The 13466-nt window shown below is 39.0% G+C and overlaps 1 protein-coding gene across 3 annotated transcripts in view; it reads right to left on the bottom strand.

Annotated features, from left to right (window-relative positions):
* Window positions 1-12329, bottom strand: part of DCUN1D1 (defective in cullin neddylation 1 domain containing 1) — a 30801-nt gene extending 18472 nt beyond the window's left edge. For 2 of the 3 annotated variants that reach the window (XM_032483605.1, XM_032483612.1), the window contains exons 1-2: window positions 12027-12329; window positions 478-694 (exon numbers count right to left, since the gene is read on the bottom strand). In XM_032483605.1, coding sequence (XP_032339496.1) covers window positions 478-694; window positions 12027-12029 — 220 coding nt within the window. In that variant the 5' untranslated portion in view covers window positions 12030-12329. Of the gene's footprint in view, window positions 1-477; window positions 695-11083; window positions 11719-12026 lie in introns of those variants that run through there. The other variant, XM_032483609.1, reaches the window with a different exon arrangement.
* Between the last annotated feature and the right edge of the window lie 1137 nt (window positions 12330-13466).

Raw genomic sequence — 13466 nt, 5'->3', positions numbered from 1 at the left:
TACCAGGACGTTAAATATTGGTTCCCTCAGAGGAATAAATAAAGGAAAAGATGAAGAAACTATTATTTTTTTCTATATTCATCTATTATGTATTATTTAACTTCTTAAAGGTGTATATTATTTTATAATTCTTTAAAGGTTATTAAAATTATTTTCTTAAAATTTTCTTAAAATTGGCTCATCTGAGTTTTATGAAAATAGGGGGGGAAATGCAGTCTCCCAGCCCCCATTCTCAAATTGGATCACGGGGGAGGAAAAAAGGGGAGGATAAAAGGGAAGGAAATAAAAGGCTAAGGAAAATTTTTAGTGAAAAGAGGAAAATAATTTCTCTCAGATTTCTTAAATTCTAAGATCTACAGAGCTCTGTGGGACACATCCACCCAATTAATGTTCTCTGTATTATTTGATATCTCACAGAAAGCATGTAACTTTGGAAAACTTGGTTCAAAATTTTTAAAGTCACAAGCAAACACTCACCTTTGTATCTATTGTATAGTTGTTCTAACTTCTTCCTGTCCAATGATCCTTTTACACTCTCTCGTATATAAAGTTCAGGATTTTGGAAAAAATTGTCTGTTGCAACATCTAACTTCCAGTCATTTTGAGACAGACAACTTACTGCTGTTTTTTCACTAGATTGTGTGAAGATCATAAACTGACGAACTTTATCCTTCTGCGATGATTTCAACTTGTTCTATTGAAACCAGAAAATAAACTGAAACTATAAAATCACAAAAGACTAAGTATTTCTATATTGCTGACTAATCACTCCTAGCAATACTTCTTCCTCATAAAATATTAAAACATTTAGCTCAAGACTTACTTTTGATCTATTAATTAGACAAAGTTTTAAAAAATCTAAAACACACAATTAATATCATTTTGGAAGAAAACTAGACAGAGGGAAGAGAAGTTCAACCACCCTGCAATTCTCCTAAAAGTGGATCCTAAGAGCATGTATTCAAGCTCTAGAAGGGAAATACAGGTACTCCCAGAACTTTAACCAAGCACAAAGCTTTAAACAGATGCTACAGGAGTGGTAGGGAAGAAGGAGACAGTACTTAGCCAGCCAGAACAGTGAGATTAGCAGGTATTCATGCAGTTCTAAAACCCACTATAAAGGATATGGGGTGCAATTCTCCACCACCTCACTCCCCTTGTTTTCCTTGCGATTCTTACCAAACGTGAGAAAGCAACAGAACAGGAGTACTCTACATTTCTCCTCGCAGTGTTCAGGAGCCAAGACCCTGCGTCCTTCCAACCAAGGTAATTTTTAATAAAATTCTCCTTTCTTATTCTGAAAGATTCACCTCTTTCCCTTTGACTGAGCCTAGCAGAAGCTCTCTCTAGACAGCCTCTCTATTGTAATAACCTCTTCTCACTAGCCTGTGTTGACAAAGAATCATGTCTCCTTTGACCTGAACCCTAAGCAAAATGAAGCAGGGCAATCAGGCCCTCCACTCTCTCCCAGTATCAAGGTCATGTTTTTTCCCTTCTCACCCAAGTTGGTCTCCTGTGCAATGTCAGTCTCCCTGCTATTATTCTTCCCCCTCACAAGTCCTAATACCATCTCTCAGCAAAATACTTGGGTTCTTCCTGAGCTACTATTGCAAATGAAGGGGAAAAAAAAATCACATGAGTAGGGCACACATTGAGTAGGCCACCACAGTGTTCTGTGGATTAAGCGACACACCTGAGAACCCCAGCATTTTTTATCTGGCCCAAACTGGCCAATCACAAACCTCAACCCCCTGATTGTACAAACAGTTAAGGAATTTGTTCAAAAATCACCCTGGTTGTGGTGGGGATAGGTATAGCTCAGTGGTAGAGTGCATGCTTAGCACACACAAGGTCCTGGGTTCAATCTCCAGTACTTCCATTTAAAAAAGAGAAAGGGAAAAAAAGAAAAAGAAAAAAAAAAAAAGAACAAAAACTACCTCAGTTATTATTGGCAGAAATGGGACAAGAACAGAAAGGCCTCATGAATCCGAGTCTTAGTAAACTTTCCATAAACCACACTGCTTGCAGTACATATTTATAAGCCTTTTAAGGTTTTCAGGAAAAAGACTACCAAAGACATAAATATTTCCACCTATCACAGAGTAAAAACAAGACTATGCAAAATCAAATATGAAAACCAACCCCTATCTCTAGCAATATGAAAAATGTTTATACCTTGGAGTCTGATCTGTCACCATACTCTCCTCTCTATAAGTATATTTAGAATTCAGATTAAAACCTCAACTTCTGTTCTCCATTAAAACTGAGAAACTAAAAATTCCCTAACCTCCCATAATTTCAATAACTTGACCACCTCTGAACACTAGATAACTCATGTCCCATTAAAGACACATCTCTAAAATGTCCAGGATTCTTCTCCTTTAAAGATACAATAATATCCTCAAGATATTATTCAATTGCAAAAACACACAATGAAACCAAATGCCAAGGAAGATATCTGTCTTATTTTAATATACTTGATACCAACTTTTGTTACTGAAAGCTATTTTTAAAATTAGTACACCTTTCTCTCAAGACCCAGAGTATACTGACATCTCTTGTAATCCTTTGAAGAACAGGGAAGTACCTGAAGGTCACTACGATCATCAGTGACCACTGTATATTATACAAAGTGCTGGAGATGAACCTAAAGAAGTGTAACAACTACAGGCCACATCCTGGAAATTACTTCTTAATTAAACCTGATGTAACTTCTCTGTATTAAGATTTTCCCATTCTAAAAGTTAGAGACAGCAAAACAATCAGGATTTTTGGGGGGAGGGGGAGGTTATCATACACTATTAAATCCAGTGTTGTTCCCTGAAGCCTGACTCACTTTTGTTGACGAGAGGAAGGAAAAACACTGCTTAAATCACTTCTGCAAGAAAAAAAGAGCTGTTCACTCTACTAGATCTCCTGTCAGAGAGCAAGATATTAGAAAATTGGGGGAACAAAGATAAAAAATCATCCACATAAATAACAAAATTATATAAGTGAATTCAATTCCATGTCATATCTTATTTGAAATAAAAGTATATGTAGTAAATAACATCTATGATATGTGAATAGAAACTATTTTAACTGGTTTAAATTTCCAGTATATGGAGCAATATCAATATATTTTAAGAAAAAAGGGCTGCAGTTACCATTTGCAACACCATAAAGGCTAATGAGTGATAACTGGCAGAGAAGTGACAGTATGAGTTCCTGCTAGGCCAAGTAGTAGTAACAAGCAATTCCATTCCTGAAAAGTCTGATAACTACCCTTTCTTTTCTTGTACTTACAACGCACTCTGACCATTTCTCTGTCCGTTTGTGGTGCCCAGAATAAATCTTAACACTTGCTCTCCTACTAGGGAGGATGTACTCAATTCTGCAGTCCCAAAGGCTGTCCTAGAGGAAAGGTGGATTGGGCTACCCAGACCTGCCCCTTTCCCAAGCCTACTTTAGAAGAGCTGCAACACTCTCACTCACTTTCCCCAGGCCACTTGAGGGCACCAGGCAAGGTGTTTGGATTTTGAGAGCGTGGCTTAAAGGTTTAAATTTCTATCAACTTAAGGAAGAGAAAAAGAGTATCTAGTCAGCAGAGAATTATTTTACAGGGGATGAGAGGGTAAATAGAAAACTGAGGTGGAAGAAGAAAAACAGATGGTCTGTCTGTATTTCTACTACAAGCCCAGTGGGTATCTTCCTAAGAGCAAAAACATGTGATAACTACAATGATTCAGCACTCAAATGTAGTACATGCTATTTACTTTGACCGTTTTAAAAAAACAAACTAGACGGGTCATCAAATAAGTTTGGGCAATACAATCTTCAGTACTCAAATGTGAAAACTATCTAGAGTATCAATTTTTCAAGGAAATTCAATATTGGTTAAGTATGTAAAATGTACAAAATACAGAATATATTCCAATTATATATAATTCTAGCAAAAAAGGGGGAGGGAGAGAGAAAAGGGGGAGAGATAAAAAGAAAAAATGCAGTCTCATGTAATAGAAAGCTAGTATCAACTGTATCAAAGATTAACAAAGTTAGAAATGATAATAATAATAATAATTTTATATTATTATAATATTTTATTATATATTATATATTATATTATTATCATCATCATCATCATCATCATCATCTGGACAGTAAAAAGCACTTCTTTGCTCACTTTCGCAAAAAAAAAAAAGTATCTGGTTATCAATATATATTGTTTAATACTTAAATCTAGCACATGTTTGCAATTTTTTTCCACTCAAGAAATTTAAGAATTACATTTGAAATAACAGTTTATCTGGGAAAGAAATCAGAATTCAGACAAATAGTTTGGATGTAGCCAAGTATCATATATAAGTATATTTAACCACTGAACTTATAAAGTCTGCTGTGATAGAAGAACAGGGATTTCAGAAAGGTTCTATAATAAAAAATAATGATCATAAAGAAATCCCTTTCATAAGAAAAGTAACATAGAAAATAATTTTCTAGTTAACTATGTTCTAACAATTACAAAATAAAACAATTTTAATGGGTGACATTTCCAAAAGCAAAAAATTAAGATTCATTTTACTACTTCTATTCTGAATTTTCACCTTCTCAACCGTAAGTTTCAAATTCAGTCTAAACTCCAGAAAGACACCAAGGCCTTTATATTTTTAAAGAAATTATTTTTCTAACTCAATTCTAGCTATCTTAGGATTTGACAAATGCAGCTCATAAAAGGTAGTATTTTAAAAAATCAAAACACTGTAATAATCACCCATAATTTTCATTAAAAGCTCTGTATATAGTGTTCTCATATGTTTACCATGTGATTAACAGTTAAACTTCATCTGAAATTTAGAGGAGCTAGTTTGAGTCCAGAAAATCCTACTTTCTATATATGATACATAGTATTCAGCAAATGTAGCCAAATACAAACAATATTCCAAACCACTCATCTATAAAAGGCCTTCTCACAGATTATAGGTCTGAAGTCAAAAGTGCAAGAAAAATCAATTCAACTAACCAGCCTACCTACTCCTAGAAAAGACTTTCACCTTGGGGCAAAGTTCTACAGGAAAGTCAGGCTAAGAATCTAGGTAGCTGCAGCTAGAAGTTCTCTTCCTTCTACCTGCACAGAGAGGTGAAGAGTGCAGACTCTCAAACCAGACTGGCAGGATTTTAATCCCACTTGTGCCTCCTATTTTCTGTGTGACTTCAGGAAAATTACTTAATCTCTGTGTGCTTCAACTCCATCTGTAAACAGGGTGTGAAGGTTATATGAATTAATTCAGGTTAAACTCTTAGAACTGTAACTAGCACATAGTAAGGACTCCTTATAAGTCCACAAAGGAAAGGATACTGGAGAAAAGAGTAATTTTATGTAAATGCGATGATAAGAAAAACCACCACCATAATCAGAAAACTAGCAGCTAACATTTATTTGCGCTCCTACTGGGTGCCAATTCTGTGCTAGGTATTTAATTATTAACAATTTTGCAAGGTGGTGATCACTGAGTCTGTTTTACCAATGAGGAGACCAAGCCTCAGAACTCGATTTATCTAGGGACAGAATTATCCAAAAAGTAGCAGAGCCAGAAATGAAACTCTGGTGCCTGGCTTCAAGGCATGCAGTCTTTCCATTTATTCTACACTGTCGTCAAGTGAAAGACAAATCAAAAAAGGGCAAAAGTGCAACCACTGACTAATTATTGTGTGTACTGGGGGCAGGGGGGGTGGATTCTGAACAATATTTCTTTACCTGTTTTTATGGAAACGTTAAATAAGTAATCAACTGTTTTTCCTTTCAAATGTAAACAATTTGCATTCTGACTAAAAATTGACCATTAAGCATTCCCTTACTTACTAAAAAGCTAATTTAGGGATAAAATTTCCTTGTAGGATTTTGGGGGAAGGTTATTTTTAAGATGTATAATTCAGCAGGAAGGAAGATGTGTTTATAGTCCTGTCATAGTCTATTTTTTAAAAGATGGCCACAATCTATAGCCTTAACTATACTAAGAGGTGGAAAATTGGTGTCACTGAAAGTCAGGTTTCCTTTTCCAATAAGAAGGCTTGAAACCCAGAGATAATACAGAACATGTACAGGTTATAGCCAGAAAATATAAATCAATGTGTACAATTTCAAACATTAAGCAAAACAAACATTTTTCAGTAGTCATGTGCATTAAAATCCGCAGTTTAGGATAATTACTTATGGTAGGCCTGTGGCTCTAAAGATCATTTGTAAACTTCCCGCACTTTGAATGACAATTGAACTCCCCCTTTCTCTATGCAGAGTCTATGATTCTTAAGGGGTTACCTAACAGGTGTGGGGAGAAACAAATGCTTTTAAATAACTTTCTATTGTATATATCATAAATGCAACTAACACACACAAAATAAAATAAAATGAACTCTTGAGAGGCATTCAACTACTAAGTCAAATGTGGCATAATATACTACACTATGTAATCACTGTACCCAATGATGTTTTAAATGGTAAATCACCTGAAAAAATATTTCATTAAGTATACTTGTTAAGATTTTGTATGTCTTTAAGGATTTTTCTCATAGGTTTTTTTTTTTTTTAAGGGAGAATTTTATCATTCAGAGCCCACTCTGAGATTCTTGATTTTGCGTGTGGTGGGGGGAGGGGGTAATTAGGTTTATTTATTTATTTTTAGAGGAGGTACTGGGGATTGAACTGAGGACTTCATACACACTAAGCATGCACTCTACCACTGGAGCTGTACCCTACCCCTCCTCACAGCTTTAAAAAAAAATACACAGCATTAATGGAAATTTAAAGGATTTTCTCTACTCCACCCTCAGAAGTATTATTCAAAAGATGACTACCACTATAAATGGAATAAGTGTTTTGATTTTGGTTTAAAGAAGACTGCTTTGACTATTAAAAACAGTTATTTTCACTAATTCCTGATTATTTTGGTAATAGGATAGAAATAGCCCCTTAAAATACTTGTTTTAACCATCATATTTCAAATGAATTCTCCCAAACTTATTGCTTTGAAAGTCTAACAAGCAGTCAAGATAACTAATTTAAATTTGCCTCCCCTCTCCATAAATATCTTTTGTAAAGAAATCTCAAGTTAACAAAAAGATTACTGAGGTGAAAACTAAACAAACAAACAAAGAATTAAATGAGATTTTTTAAGTTCTATAGTTAAAGAACTTCTAGTAACAACTGGCATTCAAAAGTCATGGATATTTGTTACATAAAAATAAATGATCCTTAAAAAATAAAATCTCCTAATTCTAAGATCCGGTATCTACTCAAATCTTAAATCCAGAAATATTACAATCCTATGAATAATAAATAAGTGCTCTAAATATTTACTGAAATAAAAATATTCCAATACAACAAAGGAATGAGCCATGTACTTCAACTTATCTCTACTGCTGAACACTATGTCCAGTGTTGAGGGATTCAAAAGTGTAATGCAATAGAATTCTGTAGAAAGGAACTACTTAAAAGAAAAACTCTCTCAACATTTTACAATGCAAATAAGCAGCCCAATGACTCTAAATGATTAGGTACTAATTATATAAAATGGGTTCAACAAAGTTGTGAAACGCACTTCAGTGACATTTTCCCCTTTTGTTTTTTGCTTCTTCTTAGGTAGGGGATATACACCTAAAGTGACTAGCTAAACTAGACAGTCAGCAGGTTATTCAAGAGCTTGTTTGTGTCCACAAAGCAACTGAATCCTATTTGGAACTATTTCTCTTCATCAAATGTCATGGTTAATACTATCACAACTTGAACAACTCACATTGAAATTTAAAAGGGGGCTTTCTCACAGGTTTTCCTTATGCTTGACCTGGCCTATGAAGCCATAATCAAAAGAGCCACTTAACTCAAATGAGCTCAGCTCATTTAAAACAAACAAAACAAAAAAACTGACCACAAGTTAATTTTAACTTTCAATTTTTTCTTACCATATGTACCAAGAGTTCTAATTTTTCAATTACTTGAAACATTTACATCAGATCATCTGATTTGATACAATACAGAAACAATATAAGGAATAAACCATACTGAAACTAATCAAAAATTCCACACCTATAAAGAAAGGGTCCTTGCAGTGTTTTAAAAAAAAAAAAAAGAGAGAGAGAAGGGGTAGATAAAGTGTGTAACCAGAAACCAGGCTTCTAATCCCTGCTGTCACGAACTAGCTCTTTACCTTGGTCAACTCTTCTAGAACCACTAAACCTCTTTTTCCAGATATGCTAAAAGGAGGTATCAATATCTATCCCACAAACTGGAGTGAAGCTGAAATAACACTTTGAACTGTCTGACTAGCAGACAGTATGTTCTCAACAAACGTTAATGTGATCCTTTCTCCCCAAAGACCCAGTTTTCTGCAAATAGCCATTAAACAACATGCCAACTACTAAAACATATTCAAAAGCAATCTATGAAAGAGATTGTGATGCTGTGTTTATTAATTAGCCTGGCTAGGTAAACTCGATGGTCAAACTAGTTTTTATTGAATATTGGACAGTCATCTTAATTAGAATTCAAAACTCTGTGGACAGAAGCTACATGGTAAAGAAAACTACAAAAAGAATTTTGTTGTCTTTTAAAACTGCTTTGAAAGTAATTATCTATACTTGTAATAGGACACTAAGAGACAGCAGAAACAAAGTCTACCGTATCACTCAGGATCCTTCAGTGGCTTCCCATTCTCTTGAAATAAAAACCCAATAAACCTACAATGCCCACCCATGCCCATTTCCACTCCTTACCCCTCAGACCTCATCTGCTCCAGTGCCCAACATGCCCCTCTCCCCTCCACAAGATGCTCCAGCCACACAGGCCTCACTGTTCCTCAAACCCTCTTTGACCACATTTCTGCGTGGTTTACTCTTTCATCTAGTCTGCTCAAAATTCACCTCATCAGTGCTGCAAGTACCATTTTGCAACACCACTTCCACTGTGCCCCAGCACTCCCAATTCCCCTCCCTTACACGGCTTTTCTCTCATAGCACTTAACACCTTCTAACATAGGAAGAAAAATACATACTGTGTTTATTTATGTCTCTCCCTACTAAAATGTAACTCTTAACCAGAGCAGGGATTTTTAACCTTTCAGTGAAAAAAAAAAAAAAAAAATATATATATATATAGATAGATAGATAGATAGATAGCTGTGTGTATATCCGTATCTCCATATCCAATGCTAGACTAGAACAGTGCCTGGCACATAGTAGATGTTTAAGAAATAAAGATTAAAATGAATTAAGGCCCTCCCTTAATTTACATATGTGTATGCAAAAGAATGTGAAACAGGTTCTAAAGTGTCAACCTTGAAAAGGCCTACATTCATGTGAACTTATGATTTATTGAAAACATAATCTGAAATTTCAAAGTCCACACCTTTTAAAAAAAACATTAAAAACATAGTTAATTAACATCATTAATCATCCATTAAATTGACTTTTGTTATTTAAAATTTTCATTAATAATACTTGGGTTTTTCCTGTTTAAATGAGTAACATAATTTCAAATCCAATTTTCAACCATTTCTCTAGATTTTATGTGAGTTAAAAGATTGTATGTACCACAAATACTGGGGGAAATAGTAAAACCAGGAAAAATTAGTTTCAGTTCTGCAAATAACAATTTTGCAAACTTGAACCTCAAAACCTCCTTGATCCTCAATTTCTTCTTCTGTAAAAGAGGAGTAAATGAGATGATCTCTGAAGCCATTTCAGATCTAAAAATTCTATGATGCTGTGAGTCTATAAAAATCTAGTAGAGGTTACACAGGCCACATACTTCTCACACAGAGAATAAAAATCATTAAAATAAAAAATTTTAACTGAATTGAACTTTAGAAATCATTAAATCCTGTCATCTTATAAATAAGTAAATAAGCCTGAAATTTTGAACACTTTTTAAAAAATATTTAGGAGTAACAGAATTATTGTCTAATTTTGAAGTTATTTTTGGTCTTTCTATGTGTGTGTCAGATAACCTAAATGAACAATTTTTTCTTATGAAAAACATTTCAGGTATCTCATTATTTAAGCTTGCCCCAGAACTCACAATACAGCAATTTGCTCTAGAAATGGGCTGCATTACACACACTGAAAAACATTAGTCTAAAAACCATCAAGAAATTATAAATTTATAACGAAAAACTTAACTAAAAAATTCTTTTTGGCCTAACTTCTTATTAGGGCCCACGATGATTTAGCTTCCAAACTAACAAGAGCATACCAAGACAATTCTAGTGACATGATCTGAGTTCAGCCACAGAAAGTGTTTTAAATTAGTGGTATCTTGTCAGCAATGGTGTAATTAGATGAGTTATGGCTAAGTTCCAAAACTAGCTAATTTAATATTAGCAAAAGGATAGACTATTACAAGTTCCAATCCAAGCTGAACTCTAGTATATGAACCACATGAATCCTGAATTCATGAGCAGGTAATCAGCATTATCAAGGCCTTGGGATTCTAAAGGTTGATGTTGATTTGGAGACTATGATAAACAGAACACATTTCAGTACTCTCACAGAGTGTTTACCAGGGAATTGCATTTCATTACTTCAAGCTTACTACTCAACTACACGCCAAGAATCTGGAAACTTTAGGAGTAATGTCTATGACCGTCAAAATACTTTAGAAATTGGAAACTGTTTAGACACCGTGGTGGATCTTTGAACACTGCAATATCAATTTAAACATTAACCTATACTTTATAGCAAAGTTTTCTTACAAATACAAATGGTAAATTTTCCTGGAACTTACTACAGAACATAAGTCTTGAGTATATGGCAAACTAAACCACATAACCATACATGACACCAAAATTATGCCAAGTTGGAGGCTGAGAGTAGATAAGTGTCACTCAGCAGAAAAAAGACCAGCTAAAAACAAAGACACTGGGGCATTCCCTTAACACAGACATACACATACACCCTCCTCAAAGAGGCCTTTATGTTCCCCATGAGCAAAAGGACATCATTTTTACTGTCTATTCATACAGTAACCTGCATGGAATTCAACTCATGCTGCGACTATAATGCCAAACATCGCTTCTGAAAAACAAAAAAGTTTAAGAGTCAGGTATATAATTACCAAAATGTAACCAGATAACTTGAATCCCACGCCTTTAAGCTCGTTAAGACATTTTCCGAACAAAAAAGGAGAGGGAAATAACTTGACAAACTATTTTTTAAAAATCACAAATGGTCTTTAACTGACATAATAAAGCAATTACTGCTCCCGCCTCAAGCAAATAAAGTATGTGCTCAAAAGGTAGCAAGTCTGTTTCTCCTAATTTTACGAAATGAGAACAGGTTGCACTTCCGTACTCCGCCCTCCCCCCACGTCCCCCTAGCTCAGCGGTCTCCCATGTTCTCAGCACAGAGGTAAATATAACCTCCACCAACTGGCCAGTGAAACTCCCATTTTCCAAAAGCATGGGACGCAGCGAAAGGTGATGGAGAAAGGAAGAGGGCTGATACCCCGCCCCAAGCAAAACTGCCTGGAGACTTGAGGGGTGTTGGAGCCGGAGCGGAGGAACGAGAGGAGCGCCGGGAAAGTCTTCCCTTCTCGCCGGCGGGGCGGAGGGGGAAGCCCCGGCTCCGGGGAGGGGGAGGTTCCTCACCCGGAACCCCGGACCCCGGACCCCGGCCAGACACAATGGAGCCGGCGAGGGGGCCGGTCAGGGGCCGGGCCGTTGCCCCCTCCCCTCCCCCCGCCCCAACACCTCCCCCCGCGGCGCCGTGCCCCGGTGAGGGGCACCGGGGACCGCTCCCCCCGCCCCAAACTCCCCGGGGCTCCCGACTAGGCCCCGCTCCGCTCCGCCTCCTCGGCTCTCGCGTAGCGGCGGCGCCCGGGCGGGAAGGGGCGAAGGAGGAAGGGAGAGGCGAGGAGGAGAGCCCCGCCGGGGAGCGGACCGAGGCCGCGGGCCGAGGCTCGGGGCGGCGGGGTCGCCGCGGGGCGGAGGGCGGCCGGGGCGGGGGTGCGCGGCTGCGCCGGCCCCCAGCCGGCGGGGCGGGCGGCCGCAGTGCCTCACCATGTTGGTGTCCTCCAGGCCTCTCCCCTCCTCCTCCGGCTCCGCAGCGAATGGACGGCGGCGGCGGCGGCGGCTCCTCTCACGGGCTCGCCGGGCTCCCGCTCATGCGCAGTGCGGGGCGGCCCCAGCGCGTCCCGAGGAGGCAGCCCCGGGCCTCCGGGAGGCGGAGGGACTGAGACGGGCAGCGGACGCCCGGCGCGGGGCTTCCCCCGGGCGCGGGGGTCTCCCTCGGGCGGGGGACGCGGACGGGGCAGGGGGGGGCGACGCACGCGCTGCGCGCGCCGACATCCTCCCGCCGCGCCTGGCGGGGTGAAGGGCCGGGGGATACCACCTCCGCTTCCTACGCTCTCCTTCCGCCGTACGACAGACAGGGCCGTGTCTACACTGGCTCGAGAAGGGCAGTACCTTGAGCAGCTGGGGGCGACTGGAAGGGCTATGACTGAGGCGCTAGATCCGTCCCAAACCACTCCTCCGCATCAATACAAAAAAAAGGAAGAAAAAGTAAAAACACCTCCACTCCAGTGTTTTCTTCTTCACCTTCCCCCAAGTTCCAGTATTTGGACTGCATCAGGTCCCCCACAGGGACGTGCCAGGGGAGACCTTAGTCTGAGCCGTGTGGGAGCCGTAATGCCCTTTAGTGTGACACAGCTTCTTCCCAGACCTGTGTCCACAGGAAAACCAGTGGTATGGCCCTAGGGTTCCAGGTGAGGAGGACGGCGGATTGTGAGAGCATGCCGCTGGTGGCGGAAGTTGCGGTATCAGTGCCTACTACTTGTCTAAATATCAGCTTAGTTGTACCTTCCTAGGATAAGTTTTGGGAAGTGACGAACTTTTTTTTTCCTCTGGGGCTCGATGTCAGGCTTGACCTAATCTTGGTTCTAAGGCTGTTGAGGGTGAGGATACCAGGATTCTGCGCTGGGGGTCAAGTAGACTAGTATGTGATGCAGGGAGTACAAAGAACTCTTTGGAGTAGTCGCTGCCCTTAAGAAATTGACTATCCAATTGAAGAGATCAGACACTTCTACACACGAAGAAAGGGAATAAGAAAACAAGTAGTAAAGCAAACATCAGAAAATCACGTCTAAGACTGAAAACTGTGTTTCAGAACAGAACCAACCTTAGTGTTTCACTCTCACCTGTTATCACTGTCATCACCAACAGCCTTTCCCCCCCAGCGCAGGCATAAGCTGCTGGATCAATTCCACAACTTCACGACTTTGAAATTCTTATCAAAGCAACAGAACTTCTTTGGCAACTCCTGGGGGCCTTCTGACACTTCCTGAAGCAGCCATGTATCCGGAGCTCCCACGACGCGACCAAGACAGTTCCCTGGCCACCACTGACCATCCATCCATTCTTTCCACCAACCTTTAGATATTACTGTGCCAGTGTCCTTGCTAGGCTCTGGAAGAACAGCTCTGCGAGGACAGGCCAGATCTG

This window comes from Camelus ferus, chromosome 1, assembly GCF_009834535.1.
Source record: "Camelus ferus isolate YT-003-E chromosome 1, BCGSAC_Cfer_1.0, whole genome shotgun sequence".
Classification (NCBI taxonomy): Eukaryota; Metazoa; Chordata; class Mammalia; order Artiodactyla; family Camelidae; genus Camelus; species Camelus ferus.
The sequence above is the reverse complement of the archived record's forward strand: the minus strand, read 5'-3'. Positions and strand labels throughout refer to the sequence as shown.